The 20,664-nt window shown below is 36.8% G+C and overlaps 1 protein-coding gene across 4 annotated transcripts in view; it reads right to left on the bottom strand.

Annotated features, from left to right (window-relative positions):
- afap1 (actin filament associated protein 1) overlaps nucleotides 1-20,122 on the bottom strand; it is a 144,456-nt gene extending 124,334 nt beyond the window's left edge. Inside the window, exon 1 of one of the 4 annotated variants that reach the window (XM_081599892.1) lies at nucleotides 20,018-20,122. In XM_081599892.1, the coding sequence (XP_081456018.1) occupies nucleotides 20,018-20,108 (91 nt within the window). In that variant the 5' untranslated portion in view covers nucleotides 20,109-20,122. Of the gene's footprint in view, nucleotides 1-464; nucleotides 11,166-20,017 lie in introns of those variants that run through there. The other 3 variants (XM_081599895.1, XM_081599890.1, XM_081599891.1) reach the window with 3 other exon arrangements.
- Between the last annotated feature and the right edge of the window lie 542 nt (nucleotides 20,123-20,664).

The raw sequence follows: 20,664 nt of genomic DNA, 5'->3' as shown, positions 1-20,664 counted from the left end.
AGAGCGGCCACCATATTCCTCCGTTTGCTTCGCCTCTTTAACGGGGCTGAAGCCTGCAGTTCCATTGCCTCCTCTGCTTCACCCGTCTCTCCTGCCACTTCAGCTCCAGAAATCAACTCTGCACTGTTCTGTCCCTCCACCTGCACCTCTCCTTTCTCTCCCTGATCTCCACACACTATATGCTCCTCATCGCCCCTCACCTCCACCTGCTGCTGTCCCTGCACACCATCTACCACGGTAAGGTGGTGTCACCCGTAAAAATGTGGTAGACTCTACCACTTCACTTTCACCCTCACCACCACCACCATTCGCCCCATCACCACCACCATTCACCCCATCACCACCACCATTCACCCCATCACCATTCGCCCCATCACAACGCAACACTGTGCTCTCATCCTTTCCCACACCTACATTAATTTTCACACTTTTCTCACTTTCCACTACCGACACCTAAACAGTACCTTCCGCCTGCTCCTCTGCAGCTGGCTCTCCCGCCACCACCGAGGGTTCCTCCGCTGCTCCAGCCTCACCAGGTGGGCTCCCCACCTGCTCAGCAGCAGTGGGCTGCTGCTTTGCACTCGGCGGGGCCGGCCCGGCCCTGTCGGGACACATTTTAATAATGTGCCCCTCCTGACTGCAACCAAAACACTTCATGTTAGAGGACGTGGCAAACAAGATGTAATCAAAATCATCTACTCTAACATGAAATCGGAGGTTGAGTTCTTCATCCCTCCGATTCAATATCATAAACAGTTGTCTCCTATGGGAGACAACATGTTTTAATAGTGGCGATTTACACCCAGATGGCACCATTTTTACAGGTGACACCACCTTACCGTGCCGAGACAGTTCTTTAATCAAAAACTCGTCACTGATGAATGGAGGCACGTTAGACAAAGTGACCTTGGTTGAAGGTAACGTTAGCGGCGTCACCTGTAAAAACAAGCCATTAACAGAGACGCCTACCTCCACCAGCTGTTGAGCCTGCTCCACTTTCTCCACAAACAAGACGACAGTTCCACTCATGCGAGCTGCCAACTTGATGGACCCATGTCCAATCACCTTTCCCACCGCCAAACAAACTTCCTCCACGCTACAAGGAGAACCGGCGCCCACCTTAACGCCGTTCTTCCGCGTCAGCGTGGAGAAAGCCCCACCACCAGACACCATGGCGTCGTCAGTCGCCGGCCAGCCAGGCACGCCTGACGGCCACACCCGAACCCCAAAAAACCCCCTAAAAACGTGACAAAATTAACACAAAATCACAACTAAACAATTAACATAAACACCAAGTGAAAAAACAGTAAGAAAAAACACAAAGATAGAAGTTAAAACACTCGCTCTCTCGCTCTTCTTCCGCTCTCCACTCATCCTCCTTCTTCTTGTCGGTTTTATGGCGGTTGGCAAGAAACTTTTAGTAGCATTACCGCCTCTTACTGGTATGGAGTGTGGTTCGTGATGGTTTAAATATTTATCCTCATCTATATATACAAATATTCTACCATAAATTCTATCTAAACATACACTCACACATTCACACTTAAAACATATATACTTATGCACAACTTTCTATATCATGCCTTCATTCACAAACACACTTACTATAATTAAATTCTCTGAAATAATTTAGTTTTCTTAAGAAATAGAATAATTATTTGTACATGTTTACTCCCTAAATTCTTCCTCAATATATCTAATAAATTAACTTTCTCCATAATACTTTCAAACTCTCTCTTCATATATCTTCTCTCTATTTCATATTTATGGCATTCTAATATAACATGCTGTATGGTTTCATATTTATCACAATAATCACATTTGCCAGTTTTATGTTTATGAATTTTAAAAAGTGTATAAGTCCTGAATGTCCAAATCTTAACCTTGTTATCACTCTTTCCTCCTTTCTGTTTCTTCTTTCTCCTACAATCTTCTGAATTTTATAAAACCATCTTCCTGTTTTATCTTCATCCCACCTTTTTTGCCAAACCTTCATCAGTTTCTCTTTAACAATACTCTTTCCTTCAGATTTACTTATTTTAACTGTAACTAATAGAATTTTTAATTGCCCTCTTTGCCTTTTTATCTGCCCTCTCGTTTCCATCTACTCCAATATGCACTGGAACCCACACAAATATAACTATCAAACCATGTTTTGTATTCTGAATAGTGTATGATATATTTCTAATAAAATGTCCATCCTACTATCTGTTTGATTATTTTTTTAAACTTAATAATGCAGAGCTTGAATCTGAACATTTTATTGTTTTTAATGGTTTTATGTCTTCTATCATTGTAAAGCTAATAATAATATTGCCAACATTTCTCCTGTGTTTACTGATAATCCATCTGTAATTCATTTTCCTATTTTTATATTGAATTCTGGTTCTACAAACGCTATTCCTATTTTCCCAGTTATTTTTGATGCATCAGTATAAATTTGAACATATTGATAATAATTATTTAAATATGATTGTACTGAATAATTATCTATGATGTATGATTTATCTTGTTTCTTTTCCATTATTGACATATCTACTGTTGCTTCTGGTAGAATCCAGGGTGGTATAATTGATATTGATGTTTGACTAATTTCTAAATTATTAATTTTAAATTTTTTTATTGTATTTTCAATTTTCCATCCAAAACTCCTCATTTCTTTCTTTTCTTTTTCCCAAAATGGATTTAAAATTTCCAGGGTTGGATGATCACCGTTATTTCCTTGCAAATTTAACCAATAATTAGTTTCTAATTTTGTTCTTCTTAAATCTAACGGCATTTCTCCCATTTCTATTTCTAATGCTGCTGTTGGTTTTAAATGCTCCAGTACATAATCTTAGTGCCTGATGTTGGATAATGTCTAATTTAACCAGATGTGTTTTAGCTGCTGAACCGTAAACTAAACAACCCAAGTCTATGTTGGATCTTATCATGCTTGTGTAAATCTGTTTTAGTGATTTCCTATCTGCTCCCCAGTCACTGCCAGCCAAACATCTCAGAATGTTCAAAATTTTCTTACATTTATCAACAATTTTTTGAATATGTATTTGCCATTTTAATTTTTCATCAAACCATAATCCTAAAAATTTTATACACTTTACTTACTCTAACTCTTGATTATATAATTTAAATTTTATTTCCTTGTTTATTTTTTCTGAGTAAATATCATTGCTTTCGTTTTATCAACTGAGAACTTAAATCCCCTCTGCAACGCCCATTTCTCTATTTCAATGATAACCTCTTGTAAATTTTTAATAATAAAATCAACGTTTTTCCCTCTTTTCCAAACAGCTCCATCATCTGCAAAAAGTGAACAACCCATGTCTTTTCCAATTTCTTTAAATATGTCATTTATCATAATTGAAAACAGTAATGGACTTATAACACTGCCCTGTGGAGTTCCATTTTCTACTACATAGTTTCCTGAGATAACTTCTCCTATTCTATGTTCCTGTTTGTTAAAAAGTCTTTAATCCATTTAAATATTCTCCCTTTAATACACAACTTGTATAATTTAATTACTAATCCCTCATCGTGTCATATGCCTTCTCCATATCAAAAATACAGCCACTACATTTTCTTTATTTACTTGAGCTCTTCTAACTTCATGCTCTAAACATAACGTTGGATCGTTTGTACTCCTCCCTTTTCGAAAACCACTTTTATATTTTGACATATATCCTTTACTATTTAAATAATATACTAGTCTATTATTAATCATTTTTTCCATTATTTTACATAGATTTGATGTTAAAGCTATTGGTCTGTAGTTTTCTGGGTTTGAATGATTTTTTCCTGGTTTGGCAATTGGTATTATAATTGATTCCTTCCAATTTAATGGTAATTGTCCCTCCTCCCAAATTTTATTATATAATTGTACTAATACATCTTTAGATTTTTCACTCAGTTGCCTTTTCATTCTATACCAGATTTGATCTTTACCTGGTGCCGTGTTTTTTGTCTTCTTAAGTGCATTATTTAATTTCGTTTTTGTAAACTCAACATTCAACAAACTATTTGTTTCTTCATCGCTCTGTAATAAATCTCTATATAATTTTTGTATGTTCTCTTCCTTTTCTTCCCTTTTCACTAATATTATTGGAACTATTAATTTTACTAAACGTTCTTGCCAATATTTCAGCTTTGTCTTCATCTCTTATAATATTTGTATCATCTATTTTTAGTATAGGATTTTCAAACTCATTTTATACCATTCATTCTTTTGATTACTTTCCAAATTTTCTCAATTTTTGTTTCTTTCCCTATCGTATTACAAAAATTTCTCCAGTATTCTCTTTTTGCATTTTTATAGTTCTCCTTACTATTGCTTGTTTTCTTTTATAGTCAATTAAATTCTTATAAATTGGATTATGTTTAAGTACCTTAAATGCTTTATTTCTTAATTTTATTGCTTCTTTGCACTCATTTGTCCACCATGGCACCATTTTCTTATCATTCTTACTCCCTGATTTCTTTATTGAATTATCTGCTGCTTCTGTTATCTTACAAATGATTAAATTTGCATAATTTATATCCATATTTATATCTACTTTTTCCAAGTTTAATTGACTCAAATATCTAAATTTAATCCAGTCTGCCTTATTAAAATGTAACTTTTTCCCAAGCTTTATATTCTTATCATTTAGATTTAGCCCTACTCTTACTGTTATGGGGTAATGATCACTGCCTATTATAGATTTTTTTATCAATGAACCATTCATAAATATCAGCTAAAACATTTGAAACAATTGTTAAATCAATAACTGATTCCATCCCTGTTCTTATATTGATTCTTGTTCCCCTTCCATCATTAATACATACTAGATTTTTCATTTCCATGAATTCTTCTATAACTTGTCCGTTTTTATCATTACATTTACCCAACAATGTACTATTTGCATTAAAATCTCCACACCAAATTTCTTTCCCTTCCAGATATTCAGTTAATTCCTCCATTATATCAATCGTTAATGTTTTACATGGATTGTAAAAATGTATTATTTTGAATTTACCTTCTAGTTCCCATATCTCAATTACCACATATTCTAGTTCTTTCCCTTTTCCTAACACCTGATATTGTATCCCTTGCTTTATAAATATTCCACATCCTCCTCCTTCTGGTCGATCTCTTCTTACACTATCATATCTTTTAATCACAAAATCTAATGTTTTTAACCATGTTTCCTGTACACAAATAATTTCCGGTTGTTCTTCGGAACAACCTTTAAGTTCCTGTCCGTTAGCGATTAAACTTCTAGCATCCATTGTAATATTAACATGAACCATATTCACCTGATGGTCCTGGTCTCCCATCATCCTCCAACTTTTTATTTATGTTTTCCCATGATCCCTCTTTAAAGCCCAAAAACTTTTCAGCTCCTCTCACTATTATTTTAATCTTCTCAGTTTTGTGTTTGGCTTGGTCAGTGCAGTTGATGACATAAGCTATGAATATTATTAGTTTTTCCACTGGTATTGTGACATCATCTTCAGTCTGTACTTTGCTTTGCTGTGTAGTTTGACTCACTGTTTGTTTAATCTCTCTTGTTTTCTGTTCCTTCACATTTTTAACTACTTCTGTTTTTAGTTGTTTTAATCTGTACGATTTCTTTTGCTCTCTTCCTTCACATCCTCCAGACGTGACTCTATGATTCCCTCCACAGTTACAACATTTTTCTTGTGCTTCTTCTTTACAATCTTCTAACTTATGATCTTCTCCACATTTTGGACATCTCTGCTTCCCTTTACAAACTGCTGCTATGTCCATATCTTTGGCATTTGAAGCACCTAAGTGGTGGAGGTACATAGGGCCTGACCTGATTATTGAGGTATCCTATTTTGATGTTTCTTGGCAACTCTTTTTCTTCGAACTCAAGGATTGATAAACTTTTTCTCCATTCACTGTTTTTGACAATCTTTTCAAGTTATTTACTTTTGTACCACAACACTTCTCTTAATTTTATCAAGATCTTCATCTAGAGGGATCCCATAAATCACTCCTCTAATTTTTTATTTTCTCCCATTATGTTTTTCTCCAGCACAGATCTTTTGCAAATATTATCCACACTTAAAGCCTTATTCTTTTGTTCTACATCTTTACATACTACCAAAAGGTTTCAGTCTCTCAAAATCTTTACCATTTCAACATCTCCAATGTTCTTTTTAATTTCTCTTGACACCACAATGGGGCTGATTTTATCCTGTTCTTCCTCGTTCTTAGGTTTTAATATTACTTTATATTCCTTCCTCACCACTTTCCTCTTCACTATCTTTTCTTCTTCTGAGCTACTTCCTTCCAGTTCCCGTTTACTGCCTTGGCTATCACCAAATCCCTTTCCTTCATCTATTTTATTTCTTCCACGACCTTCCCACTGATGTCCACCCTTCAAACTCTCCTTTCTCATTTCCTACCTCCATTTCCATCTGAACCATTCACATACCAGTTTATGCCAAAACCACCTTTTCCACAAACGATGTTTCTATTTTTGTTTTTTCCGCGTCGCTCCAACACACAACTCTCCAGGTTCCGCATCTCACAGGTGCAACCAATCATCCAGCTCCCCGCCTTCTTCTTCTTCTTGGTTTTTATTGGCGGCTGGCATCCAACTTAAGGTGCATTTACCGCCACCTACCAGACTGGAGTGTGGTCATCAGAGATCTCAGAGGGAATTTTTTGTACCTCAATGATGTGTAGGATGTGCAAATCCACATCCTAACACACTCATTAATACATGAATTAATGCATGAGCATGCACTGGCATACACACACATACTTGGCCATATTCTAAATACGACTCATTAACCCAGTGTTATTTAAGAACCTAAATAAAAGATTTCTAACATAATTTGATTTATTATCTAATAGATTAATCATAGACAGTCCTATATTCTTCCTGCTTAGTGACAACTTTAAAAACGGACGTTCCTCTGAGTATTTATCACATTCTAACAAGACATGCTTCACTGTTTCCACCTGATTGCAATAACTACAAGCCCCATTCTCATGCTTTCCTATTTTAAAGAGCGAACTATTAAGTCCAGAATGTCCAATTCTAAGTCGAGACATAACTACTTCCTCTTTCCGCCTTCCACTCAGATAATTACTATCTCCCACACTCTTTTGAATTGTATATAATTGTCTCCCATTTTCATGATTATCCCATAGCTCCTGCCAAATCTTAATAATTTCTTTTTGAATAATAGATTTACCCTCATTTTTACTCAAAGGAACATTCAGATGAACAATATCTGATTTCAAGGCCTGCTTAGCTAAAATATCTACTTCCTCATTTCCTTCTATACCTACATGAGCAGGAATCCAGACAAATTTAACCACGCATTTATTGTTATGAAGATGAACTAATAATTGGTATATTCTTAATATCAAATCTAATCTGCAAGATTTGCCAGATTTAATACTTAATAATGCTGCTTGACTATCTGATGCTATGATAAATGCACTTCTTGAAGCTCCCCATTCCTGTCCTGAGAGACATCTTAACAAATTATTCACTTTTTTACATTTATTTTGAACTGCTTCTATTTGATATTTCCAAGTTAAGCTTTCATCAAAAATGACACCTAAAAACTTCACTATTTTCACTTGTTCAAGTTTATGATTATAAAGGTTCAACTTAACTTCCTTATGTCTTCTATAAAAACAAATTACTTGAGTCTTTGCAATTGATATCCTAAAACCCCATTTATTAGCCCACCCTTCCACTTTCAAAATGGCAGCCTGCATCTTTTTCTGCAAGTATACCTGATTATGTCCCCGAATCCATAGAGTACCATCATCTGCAAATAAAGATTTGCCTATACTACTATCTATCTCATCAAAAATATCATTAATCATAATATTAAAGAGAATTGGGCTACACACACTACCTTGGGGGGTACCATTTTCAACATCATATCTAGAGGAGAAATTCGCCCCAACCCGAACTTCTATTTCTCTACCAAATAAAAAATCCAAAACCCAATTATAAATTTTACCTCCTATACCAAGTTTCCCTAATTTAATCAATAATCCTTCTTTCCATAACATATCATATGCCTTTTCTATGTCAAAGAACACAGCTATCACTAACTCTTTGTTTGCTTGAGCTTTTCTTACTTCTGACTCTAGGCACAGAACTGCATCCATCGTATTTCTCCCTTTACGAAAACCACTCTGGAATGAACAAAATTTATTTTTACGCTCAATAAAATATGAAAGCCTATCTGTAACAATCCTCTCCATTATTTTTCCTAATTGGGATGTAAGAGCTATAGGTCTATAATTTGACGGGTCTGTTGCATTTTTACCAGGTTTTAATATGGAAATTATAACTGACTGTTTTCATTCTGCCGGAATTCTTCCAGTCATCCAGATCAGATTAAATAATTTTAATATAATAGTAAGAGATGAATATTTAAGATGTTTGAGTATTACATAACACACTCCATCCTTCCCCGGAGTTGATTGCTTAGCATTATTAATAGCTTTTTCTAACTCATACATAGAAAAGGGCATATCTAAATCCTGGTTTGTGACTTCTCTCCTAGTAGTAACTTCTGGATTTTCATCCAATAAATCTAATTTATTACTTTTCATTTCTTCAGATAAATTTTCTGAACTATGTACTTTAATTAACGTTTCTGCTAATAATTCAGCTTTTTCTTTATTACTAATCGCTATTTTCCCGTTTAATTCTAAAACCGGTAAGGAAAAACTCTTTTTAACACCATTCATTTTCTTAATAACTCCCCATACCTCTGACAATTTAGTCTCTCTTCCAATGGAATTACAATACTGTCTCCAACAAGCCTTCTTAGCTTCTTTAATGGTCTTCCTAACTACAGCTTGTGCTTTCTTATATTGAATTAGAGCCTCAAAGGTATGACATCTTCTTACCAATTTAAAAGCTTTATTTCTTCCCCTTATAGCAATACTACATTGCTCATTCCACCATGGAGTAGACTTTCTATTTCCTCTTCCCTTTGATTTAGAAATTGAACTTTCAGCTGCATTAATAATGACAGACTTAATCATTGAATAACACATCTCCACATCACAAAACATATTCTCACCCAGTTTATTAAATTGACTATCAACTAAATTTTTAAACAACTCCCAATTAGCGTTACTTAACTTCCATCTTGGAATCTGTCCCTCCTTTTCTTTTATCACTTCAGAACCAACTGAAACTAGAATAGGAAAATGGTCACTGCCCATTGGAGAATCACTCATCACCTCCCAAGAAGTTATTCCAGCTAATCTATTTGAAACCAATGTTAGGTCTAAAACACTCTTTAGATTCCTACAGTATTCATATCTAGTAGTGCTGCCATCATTAAGGCAAACCAGAGAATGTAACTCAAGAAATTCTTCAATAGCCAATCCATTTGCATCTGTATTAAGACTCCCCCATATAACATTATGAGAATTGAAATCACCACACCATACAGTCTTACCTACATTTTGATCATTTACTTCATTGAGATTTTGAATGGACTTCTTGTTAGCATTATAAAAATTTATCACCAACATTTGATCATTTTCTATCCAAATCTTAATAACTATTGATTCATAATTCTTCTCTATTGATTCCACTTTATATCTTATACTGTCTAGAACAAAAGTTGCCACTCCCCCTCCTTGTCTTTCTTTTCCATCATTCCTAATTGATGTATACCCAGAAATTTTGAAATCCAGATGAGGCTTAAGCCAGGTTTCTTGAATGCAAATCAGGTGAGGTTTAACTGTCAAATCTGAAATATATTTCTTAAACTCTAGACCATTACTAATAAGACTTCTTGCATTCCACTGGAGAATAATTAACATGACGAAGAAGGGCCGCCACTGCATGATTGAGGTTGAGAAGATTGTGTCTCATTTAATTTTTCCTTAATTGATTCCCAATTAACATTTTTACAATCAAGATACTTTTGGGCTGCCTTCACTATTATTTGAATTTTTTCCGTTTTCCTTTGTGTTTGAGCAGTACAGTTAACAACTTCTACCATGAACAATACAAAATCCTCCTTTGTCATGAGTAGAGTGTCACCTTTAATCTTGGAGCATTCTGAACATTTAGATCTTTCTTTTTCTCCTCCAGACACTTTCTTTGGATATAATATTGGTTGAACAGGAACTTTTTTCGTTGCTTCCGCATAAGTAATGCCAGTAGTGACTTTGATTTTCTGAACTTCCTCAGCTCTTTTACTAGCTGTGCATCCTCTAAATCCTGAACTATGCCCACCTCCGCAATTACAACATTACACACTGCAGCGACATGTCCAAACTTCTGGCATTTAAAGCATCGCAGGGGCGGAGGAATAAATGGTCGGACATCATAGCTCATGTATCCCACAAACACTTTATCTGGCAAACTGTTCTCTTCAAATTTTAACATGATAGAAAAACTATCACTCCTCTCTCCATTTTTATTTCTTTTCAATCGTTTGGCTTCCACCACTCTCCCTCCTGAAACATTAGACTTGATGTCATCAACTGGTACATCAGGTGGAATCCCCGAAATGACTCCGCATACATACTTTTTGTTATCCAAAAGTCTTCCTCTCACATTCTCACCGAGGATTCTTTTTGTATTCATCGCCTTTTCTTTTTGTTAAATATCATTACAGATAATCAACAACGATCCATCTCTTAATACTTTAACAAATTTCACCTTTCCAACCAGAGAATTGATTTCTTTTGTAAGCTTTATTGGATTCCACTTACCAAAGGACACACCCTCTTTGACAAACTTCAGAATTATTTTAAATTCTGTCATCGTAATAGCTTCTCCTTCATCCTCGGAAACAGATGATTCAATTTGTTGTCTTGATTTTTTCCGTTTATGCTTAGCTTTTTTAATCTGCCAAGGTCCTTCATTTTCCACATCATCAGCACCCTCTTCCATTTCCGCACAATCACTACCTGTCACATTTCCCTCTGACATCCTTTAACCATTCACAGTCTGGTCGTACCTCTTCCGCCAACAACCTTCCTGCCCCCCAGTTTGCCGCTCTGCACCTCATCCAGCTCTCGCCTTCTTCTTCTTCTTGGTTTTTATTGGCAACAAACTTTCAGTAGCATTACCTCCACTTACTGGTATGGAGTGTGGTTCGTGATGATCTATATACTTCATAACTAATCCCTATAATATTTCTGACTAAACACACACACACACACGCACACACACCCCCCCCCCCCCCCCCCCACACACACACACACACACACACACACACACACACCTACTAATATAACTTTACTTTTATATAACTTGAATATCTCTCTTCATTATTCTTTGCACATTCACAACCATCTTATTCTACTCAGATTCTATTAAATATCTTTGTTTTTTTAAGAAACCGAATAATTATTTGAATATGTCTACTCCCCAAATCCCTCCTCAAAAAATCTTATAAATTAAACCTTCCTTTAATACCTTCACACTCTCTCAACATGCTTCTTCTCTCATCTTCATATTTATAACACTCTAAAATAACATGCTCTGTTTCAAACTTCTCACAATGATCACACTTTCCAGTTTTATGCTTTTGTATTTTAAAAAGTGAATAATTAAGCCCTGTATGCCCAAACCTTAACCTTGTTATTATTCTTTCCTCCTTCCTATTTCTTCTTCCCTTTCTTTTCCTTCCTACAAACTTTTGAATTTTATAAAACCATCTTCCTGTTAAACATTCTTCCCACCTTCTCCGCCATATTTTCATCAGCTCCTCATTGACTTTACTTTTCCCTTCAGATTTACTTGTCCTAACTGTAAAACTAAGAGGATTATGTTTTGCCTTCTTTGCCGTTTTATCAGCCCTCTCGTTACTTATTACCCCTATATGTCCTGGAACCCATACAAAACAACTACTAACCCCATATTTTGTATTCTAAATAGAGTATGATATATTTTTAATAAGATGTCCATCCTACAATCCGTATTGTTATATTTTATGCTTATCAAAGCCGAACTAGAATCGGAGCAAATTATTACTTGCAGTGGTTTTACATCCTCTATCCATTGTAATGTATAGCATTTCTCCTGTATAAACTGATAACTCATCCGTAATTCGCTTCCCTATTTTCAAATTGAATTCTGGGATTGCAAATGCTATTCCTATTTTTCCAGCTATTTTTGATGCATCTGTGTAAATTTGGACATGTTGATAATACTGATTTAAATGTGATTGCACTGAATATCTATCTACCACATTTGATTTGTCTTGTTTCTTTACCATTAATGATATATTTACTATTGTGTCTGGTAGAATCCAGGGTGGTATAATTGATATTGGATCTGTTTGACTAATTTCTAAATCATCCATTTTAAATTCCTTTACATCCTTTTCAATTTTCCATCCATAACTACTTTTCTCTTTCTTTTCCTTTTCCCTACATGACTTTAACATTTCCTGAGTTGGATGATCACATTTATTACCCATCAAATTTAACCAATAATTAATTCCTAGTTTAGTTCTCCTTAGATCTAATGGCATTTCTCCCGTTTCTATTTCTAACGCTGCTGTAGGTGTTGTTGATGGCCAAATCCATGGCCACACTCTGAAGTCAGAAGTCGGTAACTCTTTTATGCACAATTAATTGTTTTCATACAAACACAACAAGACTTTAGTTTCAGTAAAACATTTATTAATTGATTTGGATACATATGTATTTATATCAACTTAAAGTTTAATTTGTTGGTTAACTCTTTGTTTTTGCCGGTACTTACCTGCCTTGAAGTGGCCAGACAAAGATGGGGGCCAGGGCTCAGCAGGCTTAAATGCTGATTGGACTACACCACTAGTTCCTGGTGGCAAAGGGAATTGGTAGTTTCTTTGTTTCAATAAGTTTTGTATTTAAGTAAATAGTATTTAAACTTTTAACATTTTTGATTTTCCTTTTTTTGGGTCTTTAGTTTAGCCAAACTTAGCTGTACTCTTAGTTGTTTTCTGTTATTTGTAATTGTATTCTGTTTAGTTACCCCTAATGTGTCCTAATTGATCTGATCAGCCTGTATATAAACCCTGTGTGTTATTTCTTTGTGAGGTCAGTTATGTTTGTTTGTCCAGCCAGTTTGTTTGCATTTTTGCCTGAGTTCAGTTTTGTTTCTTTGACCTCTTTTATGAGCTCAGTTTATCTTTTTGTCATTTATAATCTTTGGGTTAAAATAAAAAATCCTATTTTTCTAATATATCCTGTGACTCCTGTTTTTAACTCGGTCCATCACAGTCCACATTCCCACTCAAAGACTCCCAGCTGAACGCTCTGCTGTTCTAACAGGCATTTGCACGATCTCTTTATTTTCTTATTTTTCTTGTTTAGATTTTTTCTTTCTTTAGAATGTATTTTTATTTTTGTGACGTGACATTATGTTCCCTGAAAGCACCTTTTATATATAATATATAATAAGTATTATTATAATACTGCTTATACTGCTTCAATACTCGACAGATTTTCGGGTATTTATACTAATTTACATATGTATTTAAGGGTGGCGACAGGGCGGACCAGCAGCAACGCACTATTTACTGCAAATTGAGATTTCTAAAGAAAAGGTGCGCGTGTGCGCACGGCTCTGTCCGACTTTTTTTGTGCGCCGCACTTTTCTAAATTTTTTGGTAAGCCAAGTTTTAGTGTGAATACTGCGCATTCTTTTATGCATGAGGCCCCTGCTCTGCTATGCATATCCAGTAAAAAACATGGATATGTCACAAACTAAAAACATCATTCTTTAGATTTGCCTTCAATTAATAATAACTGGAACATCATTAATTTTAGTCTGGATCAAAGTTTTTTTTATTACTCTTTATTTTGCGACTGCAGTGTAATGTTTATTTGTTTGTTCATTGTTATACTTTTTTATCATGGAAAGGACTTTGAATGACTTTGTTGCCGACATGTGTTGTTCAAATAAACTTACATTTATTCCCTTGTGATTAATTATGAACTGAAAGAAATAAAATAAATCTTTTTTCTTTTTTACATTTTTACATTTTATTCAAGAATCCCAAATATGTAAATTTAAAAGGGAACCACTTTCAGCTTCTCTCTTGGATGCTTCAGTGTTAAAGGGCAACATTCACAAGAATTAAATAAAACTGTGTTGTGGTGGAGGGTCAGAGGTCAGCCCTTTGTCTGCTGTGCTGAGACTCCTCTGGACCTGGGGCCTCATACCTAAAAGACTGCACAGTTTTCAAACTAAAACTTGGAGTACGGAAAAAATTAGAAAAGTGAAGTGCACAAAAAAATTTGGAGGTATAAAGCCATGCGCACGCGTACTTTTCCTTTATAAATCCCAATTTGAGGGGAAATAGAGCAACTGTTGGTCCGTATTGTAGCCACCCTTAAATACATATGTAAATTAGTATAAATACCGGAAGTCTGCCACCTCGTGAAGCAATAACCATGGCAACGTCCTTGTTTGAAGCAGTATTTATAATAATTATTAAAACCATCCATCCATCCATTTTCTTCCGCTTATCCGGGGTCGGGTCGCGGGGGCAGCAGCTTCAGAAGGGAGGCCCAGACTTCCTTCTCCCCAGCCACTTCTTCCAGCTCCTCCGGGGGAATCCCAAGGCGTTCCCAGGCCAGGTGAGAGACATAGTCCCTCCAGCGTGTCCTGGGTCTTCCCTGAGGCCTCCTCCTGGTGGGACGTGCCCGGAACACCTCACCAGGGAGGCGTCCAGGAGGCATCCTGACCAGATGCCCGAGCCTCAACTGGCTCCTCTCCATGTGGAGGAGCAGTGGCTCTACTCTGAGTCTCTCCCGGATGACTGAGCTTCTCACCCTATCTCTAAGGGAGAGCCCAGCCACCCTGCGGAGGAAACCCATTTCTACCGCTTGTACCCGTGATCTCGTTCTTTCGGTCACGACCCAAAGCTCATGACCATAGATGAGGGTGGGAACGTAGATCGACCGGTAAATCGAGAGCTTCGCTTTTTGGCTCAGCTCTCTCTTCACCATGACGGACTGGTACAGCGCCCGCTTCACGACAGATGCTGCCCCAATCCGCCTGTCGATCTCCCGCTCCCTTCTTCCCTCATTTGTGAACAAGATCCCCAGATACTTAAACTCCTCCACTTGAGGCAGGACGACCCCCCTGACCCGGAGAAGGCACTCTACCCTTTTCCGGCTCAAGACAATGGCCTCGGATTTGGAGGCACTGAGCCTCATCCCGATGAGTTTTTTTATTGTAGAGCCATATTAACATATCAATATTAACAGCCAGCTTAATATTGATGCCAGGTTTTGCCTGCAGTTTGTGCTTCTATGTTTGATGAATTGGATTCATCCCACAGGCCTGAGTTGCATTAACTGTGGAGTAGGTGAGACGGGAGGAACATCAGCTTATGCTTGTGGTTCCTCCTGATGATACAGACCTTGTGAAAAATAATATTCTACTAAAATTACAATAAGTCTAATTAAAGCTACAATAAAAAATAAATAAATAAAAATAAATTCATAAATATATAATTATTATATATTTTATTTAAAAGGTTCTTTAAGGGCACATAATGTCACCTTTCTAAATAAAAATAAATTTTAAAGAAAAAACAAATCCAAATTAAAAAAATAAAAATAGAGAACGTGCAAATGCCTGTTAGAACAGCCGGGATTTAAAGACAGACAGAGAGTCAGAGAGTCATTTGAATGGGAATGTAGACGTTTATTCTAAATAGAATCATGTGCATAAGTTGTACATTTACAGAATAGAGATGCTTTATGTCCATAAGCCGCATTCACAAAGCGGGCGGCTGGACTGAAGGATGACTGCAGCTGGTCCGGTACCAGTACTGCACTGCTCCTTCTTTAGGTTTTGTTCAGACTGATCATCCTGGAGCTCTGAGCAAAACATAAAGAAGGAGTCGTGCGGTAACGCTCATAAACCATCATCATCATCATTTCCCAGCAAATCAATATGATCTCTGATTAATCGCTTCCACTGAATCCTTCCATTGGCGATGTTCTCTATCAGAACCAAAGGGCTCCACAATTACGCAGCTCACCTTTGTGCAGCTTCTTATATATGTGTGATTGCATACACACCTTGACAATAATCAAACCTGTTGATTATTTTTAATCAGCAGGTTTGAGTTAATCTGCTGATCCAACCCTGTTTTCGTTTTTTAGTGAGAATGAAATGACCCCATAGATGCATTCCATGTTCTTCGGCTCACGGACCAATGTGTTACATCTTTATGAAACAAAAACTGAGGAAAAGTACCATTTACATTCGAGCAAGGTTTTCACGTCCTTTTATTTTTATTTTCTTCATTTTGTGTTCATGTTAGCTTATTGTCTGAGGATAAACGCGGTTCAGTTTTTATGTTTAAACAATAAAATATTAAAATCATGAAAAACATCGGGTTTGGTGCTTCTTGGTCTAAATAGCTGAATGTAGTCAGATTTCAGTGTATTTAGGTGAGTTTTGACACTTTGTAGTTTGATATCGTCAATAGAAAAACTTTGCGTGGCTGCTGCACATTTTCACACCAGCAAAAAAGTATACGTATACATTTACGCAAACCTTGACGCAAAGTTAATTTTTATACTTGCCTACTTGTGCGTAAAATATGACGACGCACATTTTTTGTGCGCACGCACACTTTATGCCTGAGGCTCCAGGTGATTTGATCCCTTCTGGCACAAGTCAGTGCCAAGAGAATGAGCCTCCGGACGTGAGTGGGGAAGTTTATTAGGAGGCAGTATGGGAATCTGGGATAGACAGTTTCTAGACTGAGGTTTGTAGGTGGACCAGAGTTCACTTTATTGTTCCAAAGCAGAGTTTGATTAAACATTCATGCCTCCCCAAATGAAGCAGACTTTGTAGGAAAATTAAGTAGAGTTTGATTAAAGTTGACTAAATTTCAACTAACAGACTGGAGAACACCAGAGACATTCTGTTACTCAGCTAACCTGAGCCATGACACCCACAATGCTAATGCAGTCTTCTCCTCCCATAGCCATGTTCTGTAATCCATGCTCCCCACGAGTTTACAGTAAAATCCTTAATCTTCAACAACCATTCTGAAAATCCAACTTCAATACAGAACATATGATTCATTTAAAGGAGCAAAGATAATATTCAGCATGTAATTTTGTATCAAAACTCTGGAGCATGTTTAACCAGGAAAGACCAAATAAGATAAAGAGCTAAGACCCTGTTGTTGACACCCACCCTGCAGCTCCCATCTTATCCTGTGCAGAAGTTCACAGGATGTTTACATTTGGTCTACCTGCCATTGTCTATTGTTCAATAGCTGGAGACAGCTTGTGGAGAAACTGTGCTGAGCTTTTACACAAATAACAAATATCAAGACACTCACACATGTTACACACACACATGCAAACAAACTAATATGGAAAAGGTTGAAGTGAAAAGAAGCAAACACTAGTTGCACATGTCTGAAGAAATGAAGAAACCTGGGAATTCAATTTGACCACTGTAGCCAGGTCAGCTGACGTAAGAAGAATCTGGCCACAAACCCCCCCCCCAAAAAAAACCGTGATCTCTCATGGGCCTTGTGAAGTTTGAAATGTGTCAGAGTTCACAAAAAGCATCCAACATGTGTCTGTCAATATTGTAGAGAAGAACACTAATCAGCAGTCCCATTAGTAGCTGACCGAATGTTTAGGTTTCTGAAAAAACATAGGGTTGTTTGTGTCTCTTAACAGCGTTCACATGGAGAATCAAATACAAAATAACTGAAAAACTATTGAAAAAATAGTTTCACGATACATTTTTATTTGAAATGTTCAGAATCTGTTAGAATTCATAGAGTTTTGAAAAAAAAATAATTTTGTCAAAATTCGTCAGGTTCCAAAGAGTATTTTGACTGGAAGAGTTGAAGAGAGCCGAAGCTCACGTGTGATAATTTGTGCTCCACAAATTGGCAAGCCATGCTGTAAGAAACATAGGAGACATAGCTAACATGGTTAAAAACGCTTTGATCAGAGACCAAAACTTAACTATAGAGAACAGAACAAATACTGAAGGATGACCACAGTGAAACATGGTGGTAACAGCATCATGCTGTGTATATGCAAGAACAAGAGCAGGGAAGCTGATCAGAGGTGCTGAGAAGATGGATGAAGCAGCTAAATCCAGTATAATCCTGGATAGGCCAAATCCTTTTAGCACAACTTGAACACAATAGTCGTTTCCAACATCCAATCAGATTGTTTTTTATTTTGTAGCAGAAAAAGAAAAAACAGGTCCACATCAGAGTTTGATTACACATTCACACCTCCCCAAACAAAACAGACTTTCTAGGTAAAAGTAGTAGTTTGATTAAAGTTGACTAAACCAGGGCAGGTTGGAACTCAGCCAACCTGAGCCATGACACCCACAGTGCTAATGCAGATTTCTCCTTCCAAAGCCATGTTCCTGTTAATTCATGCTCCAAACAATTTTACAGTAAAATCCTCAATTTTCAACAAGCATTCTGAAAATCCAGCTTCAATACAGATGGATTTAAATTGGATTAACAAGAAGAAGCTTGGGGTGGGCCAAGCTTTGTCAGCCATGTTCATCAGATTTATGTCAATATCAATTTTTGAACTCTGGACTTTGGTATTTAAAAAAAAATAAAAGATTAACTGCATTGCAATTTTTAAGGCGTTGAAATCGATGTAATTGATTAATCGTAATGAGCTCTATTAATTAGGTGACTTCTCAAGGCAATTTCTTACACTGGATTTTACTTAGGAGTAGCAGCGTAATGACTGCTTAATCCATATGCACACTACACTTTTTTGATGTTTGTTTGCACAACTTTTTTAACACCGTTTTCTTCCTCGTCACAATTTTTCCTTACTTTATGTTGGTCAGTCACATAAAATCCCAATAATGCATTAAAGTTTGCAGTTCAAATGGGACAAAAATTTGGAGAAGTTGAAAGGGCATGAAAACTTTCAGCCAAATTTCTCTATGCATGTTCATGTTTATGTCTCATGTATTTATTTAACACGTTTTTTTGGCAACATGTCTTTAAAAAAATGTGTAAATACATTTAAATTAGCCAACAAGTAATAGCTCATGATTTCTGCAGGTCTAATTAAACTCCATTTTATAAACCAGCAGATGTTCTCATTAACTTCAGCCAGCTTAATATTGATGCCAGGTTTTGCCTGCAGTTTGTGCTTCTATGTTTGATGAATTGGATTCATCCCACAGGCCTGAGTTGCATTAACTGTGGAGTAGGTGAGACGGGAGGAACATCAGCTTATGCTTGTGGTTCCTCCTGATGATACAGACCTTGTGAAAAATAATATTCTACTAAAATTACAATAAGTCTAATTAAAGCTACAATAAAAAACAAAGTCATGCAAATTATGGGTGTAACAAGCCCTGCTTTTAACTACTCAATAATGACTTCTGGCCTGTGGCAGACAGAAGGGAGAATGGGGTCCCAGCTGGTCTCTTCTCCTCCCCCATTCTGCTCCCTCCTTCTGGGTTGGTGATGCTGGAACCACCCTGCCTCCTCCTCCTCCTCCTCCTCCTCCTCCTCCTCCTCCTCCTCCTCCTCCTCCTCCTCCTCCTCCTCCTCCTCCTCCTCCTCCTCCCATCCTGTCCTCTTAGCCACATGGCTCTTTGTATACACTCCCATTCACCTCACTGTGTTCAACACACACTTTGCTTGTCTGATAACATACATTTATGAGCAGCTTTCATTATTTCTTGTCAAATAAGCCACTACAATAGTTAAAATTATAATAAGCTCAACTACTAAGAAAAACACACAGCATTCTAGTTGTAGAAATAACTGACTGGTAAACATGTATTTAGAAGATGTTTCAAATGTTACAGGCAAAAGACTTCCAAAATAAAGAAGACGCAAGAAAGCTGAGAGGCAGAAACACACCAACAGTTCAGATGGCCACTGTATGATCTGAGCCTCACATTCACACAGAGACAGAGCAGCTGCATGGCGTCTCTGACAGCCACTTCACACCAAAGCAAACAATGTGCATCCAACCTATGAATGACACTGTTGTTAAAGCAGTAGTCAGTCTTACCTCTGTTGCTGTGCTCCTTTGCTTCCATGTTAGACTTTACTATTGCTTTGTGGACGGCAACAATAAAGAATGGGCAGGGGGCTCTGATCATGAATGACCGATAGCATCAGCAACCAATTGGAGGCCTTGAGGGGGGAGGTGGGTCCTATTTGGAAGCCCTTGTGTTCAGAGGATGAAAATAAAGCAACAAAGCAGCAGGTTTGTTGCTGCTTTGAAAATATTAAAAAAGAAAGAAAAAAATAGCTAACATAGATATGCAGGGACCAGGGACGCAGTAAAGGGGTGAAAAGTGATGACAATTATAGGGGCCCTGACCAGCAGGGGGCCCTCCACAATTTAATTATATTTTGTTCATAGACATACATTTAAAAATCGGGTCCTGTCAAATACAAAATTAATCATATAGTATTTTCAAAGATTGTTTTTAGCCGTAAAAGTTTAATGTTACCCCTCCCAGACCAAAAAACACACATCTGTTTTTCCCTGAACTCCCCTGGATATGCATGAAGTGGTTCGTTCCTGCTTGGAGCGCTAGACTGTGTCATGAAACCTGGTATAAGCATGTGAGATCTGTCCAGGTACACGCAGAAAACGGAATAAAGGCCTGAGAAATAACAGTAAACCTTGTATAATGATTTAATGATGAT

The sequence above is a fragment of the Poecilia reticulata genome, chromosome 18 (assembly GCF_904066995.2).
Source record: "Poecilia reticulata chromosome 18, P_reticulata-male-v2, whole genome shotgun sequence".
NCBI lineage: Eukaryota > Metazoa > Chordata > Actinopteri > Cyprinodontiformes > Poeciliidae > Poecilia > Poecilia reticulata.
The sequence above is the reverse complement of the archived record's forward strand: the minus strand, read 5'-3'. Positions and strand labels throughout refer to the sequence as shown.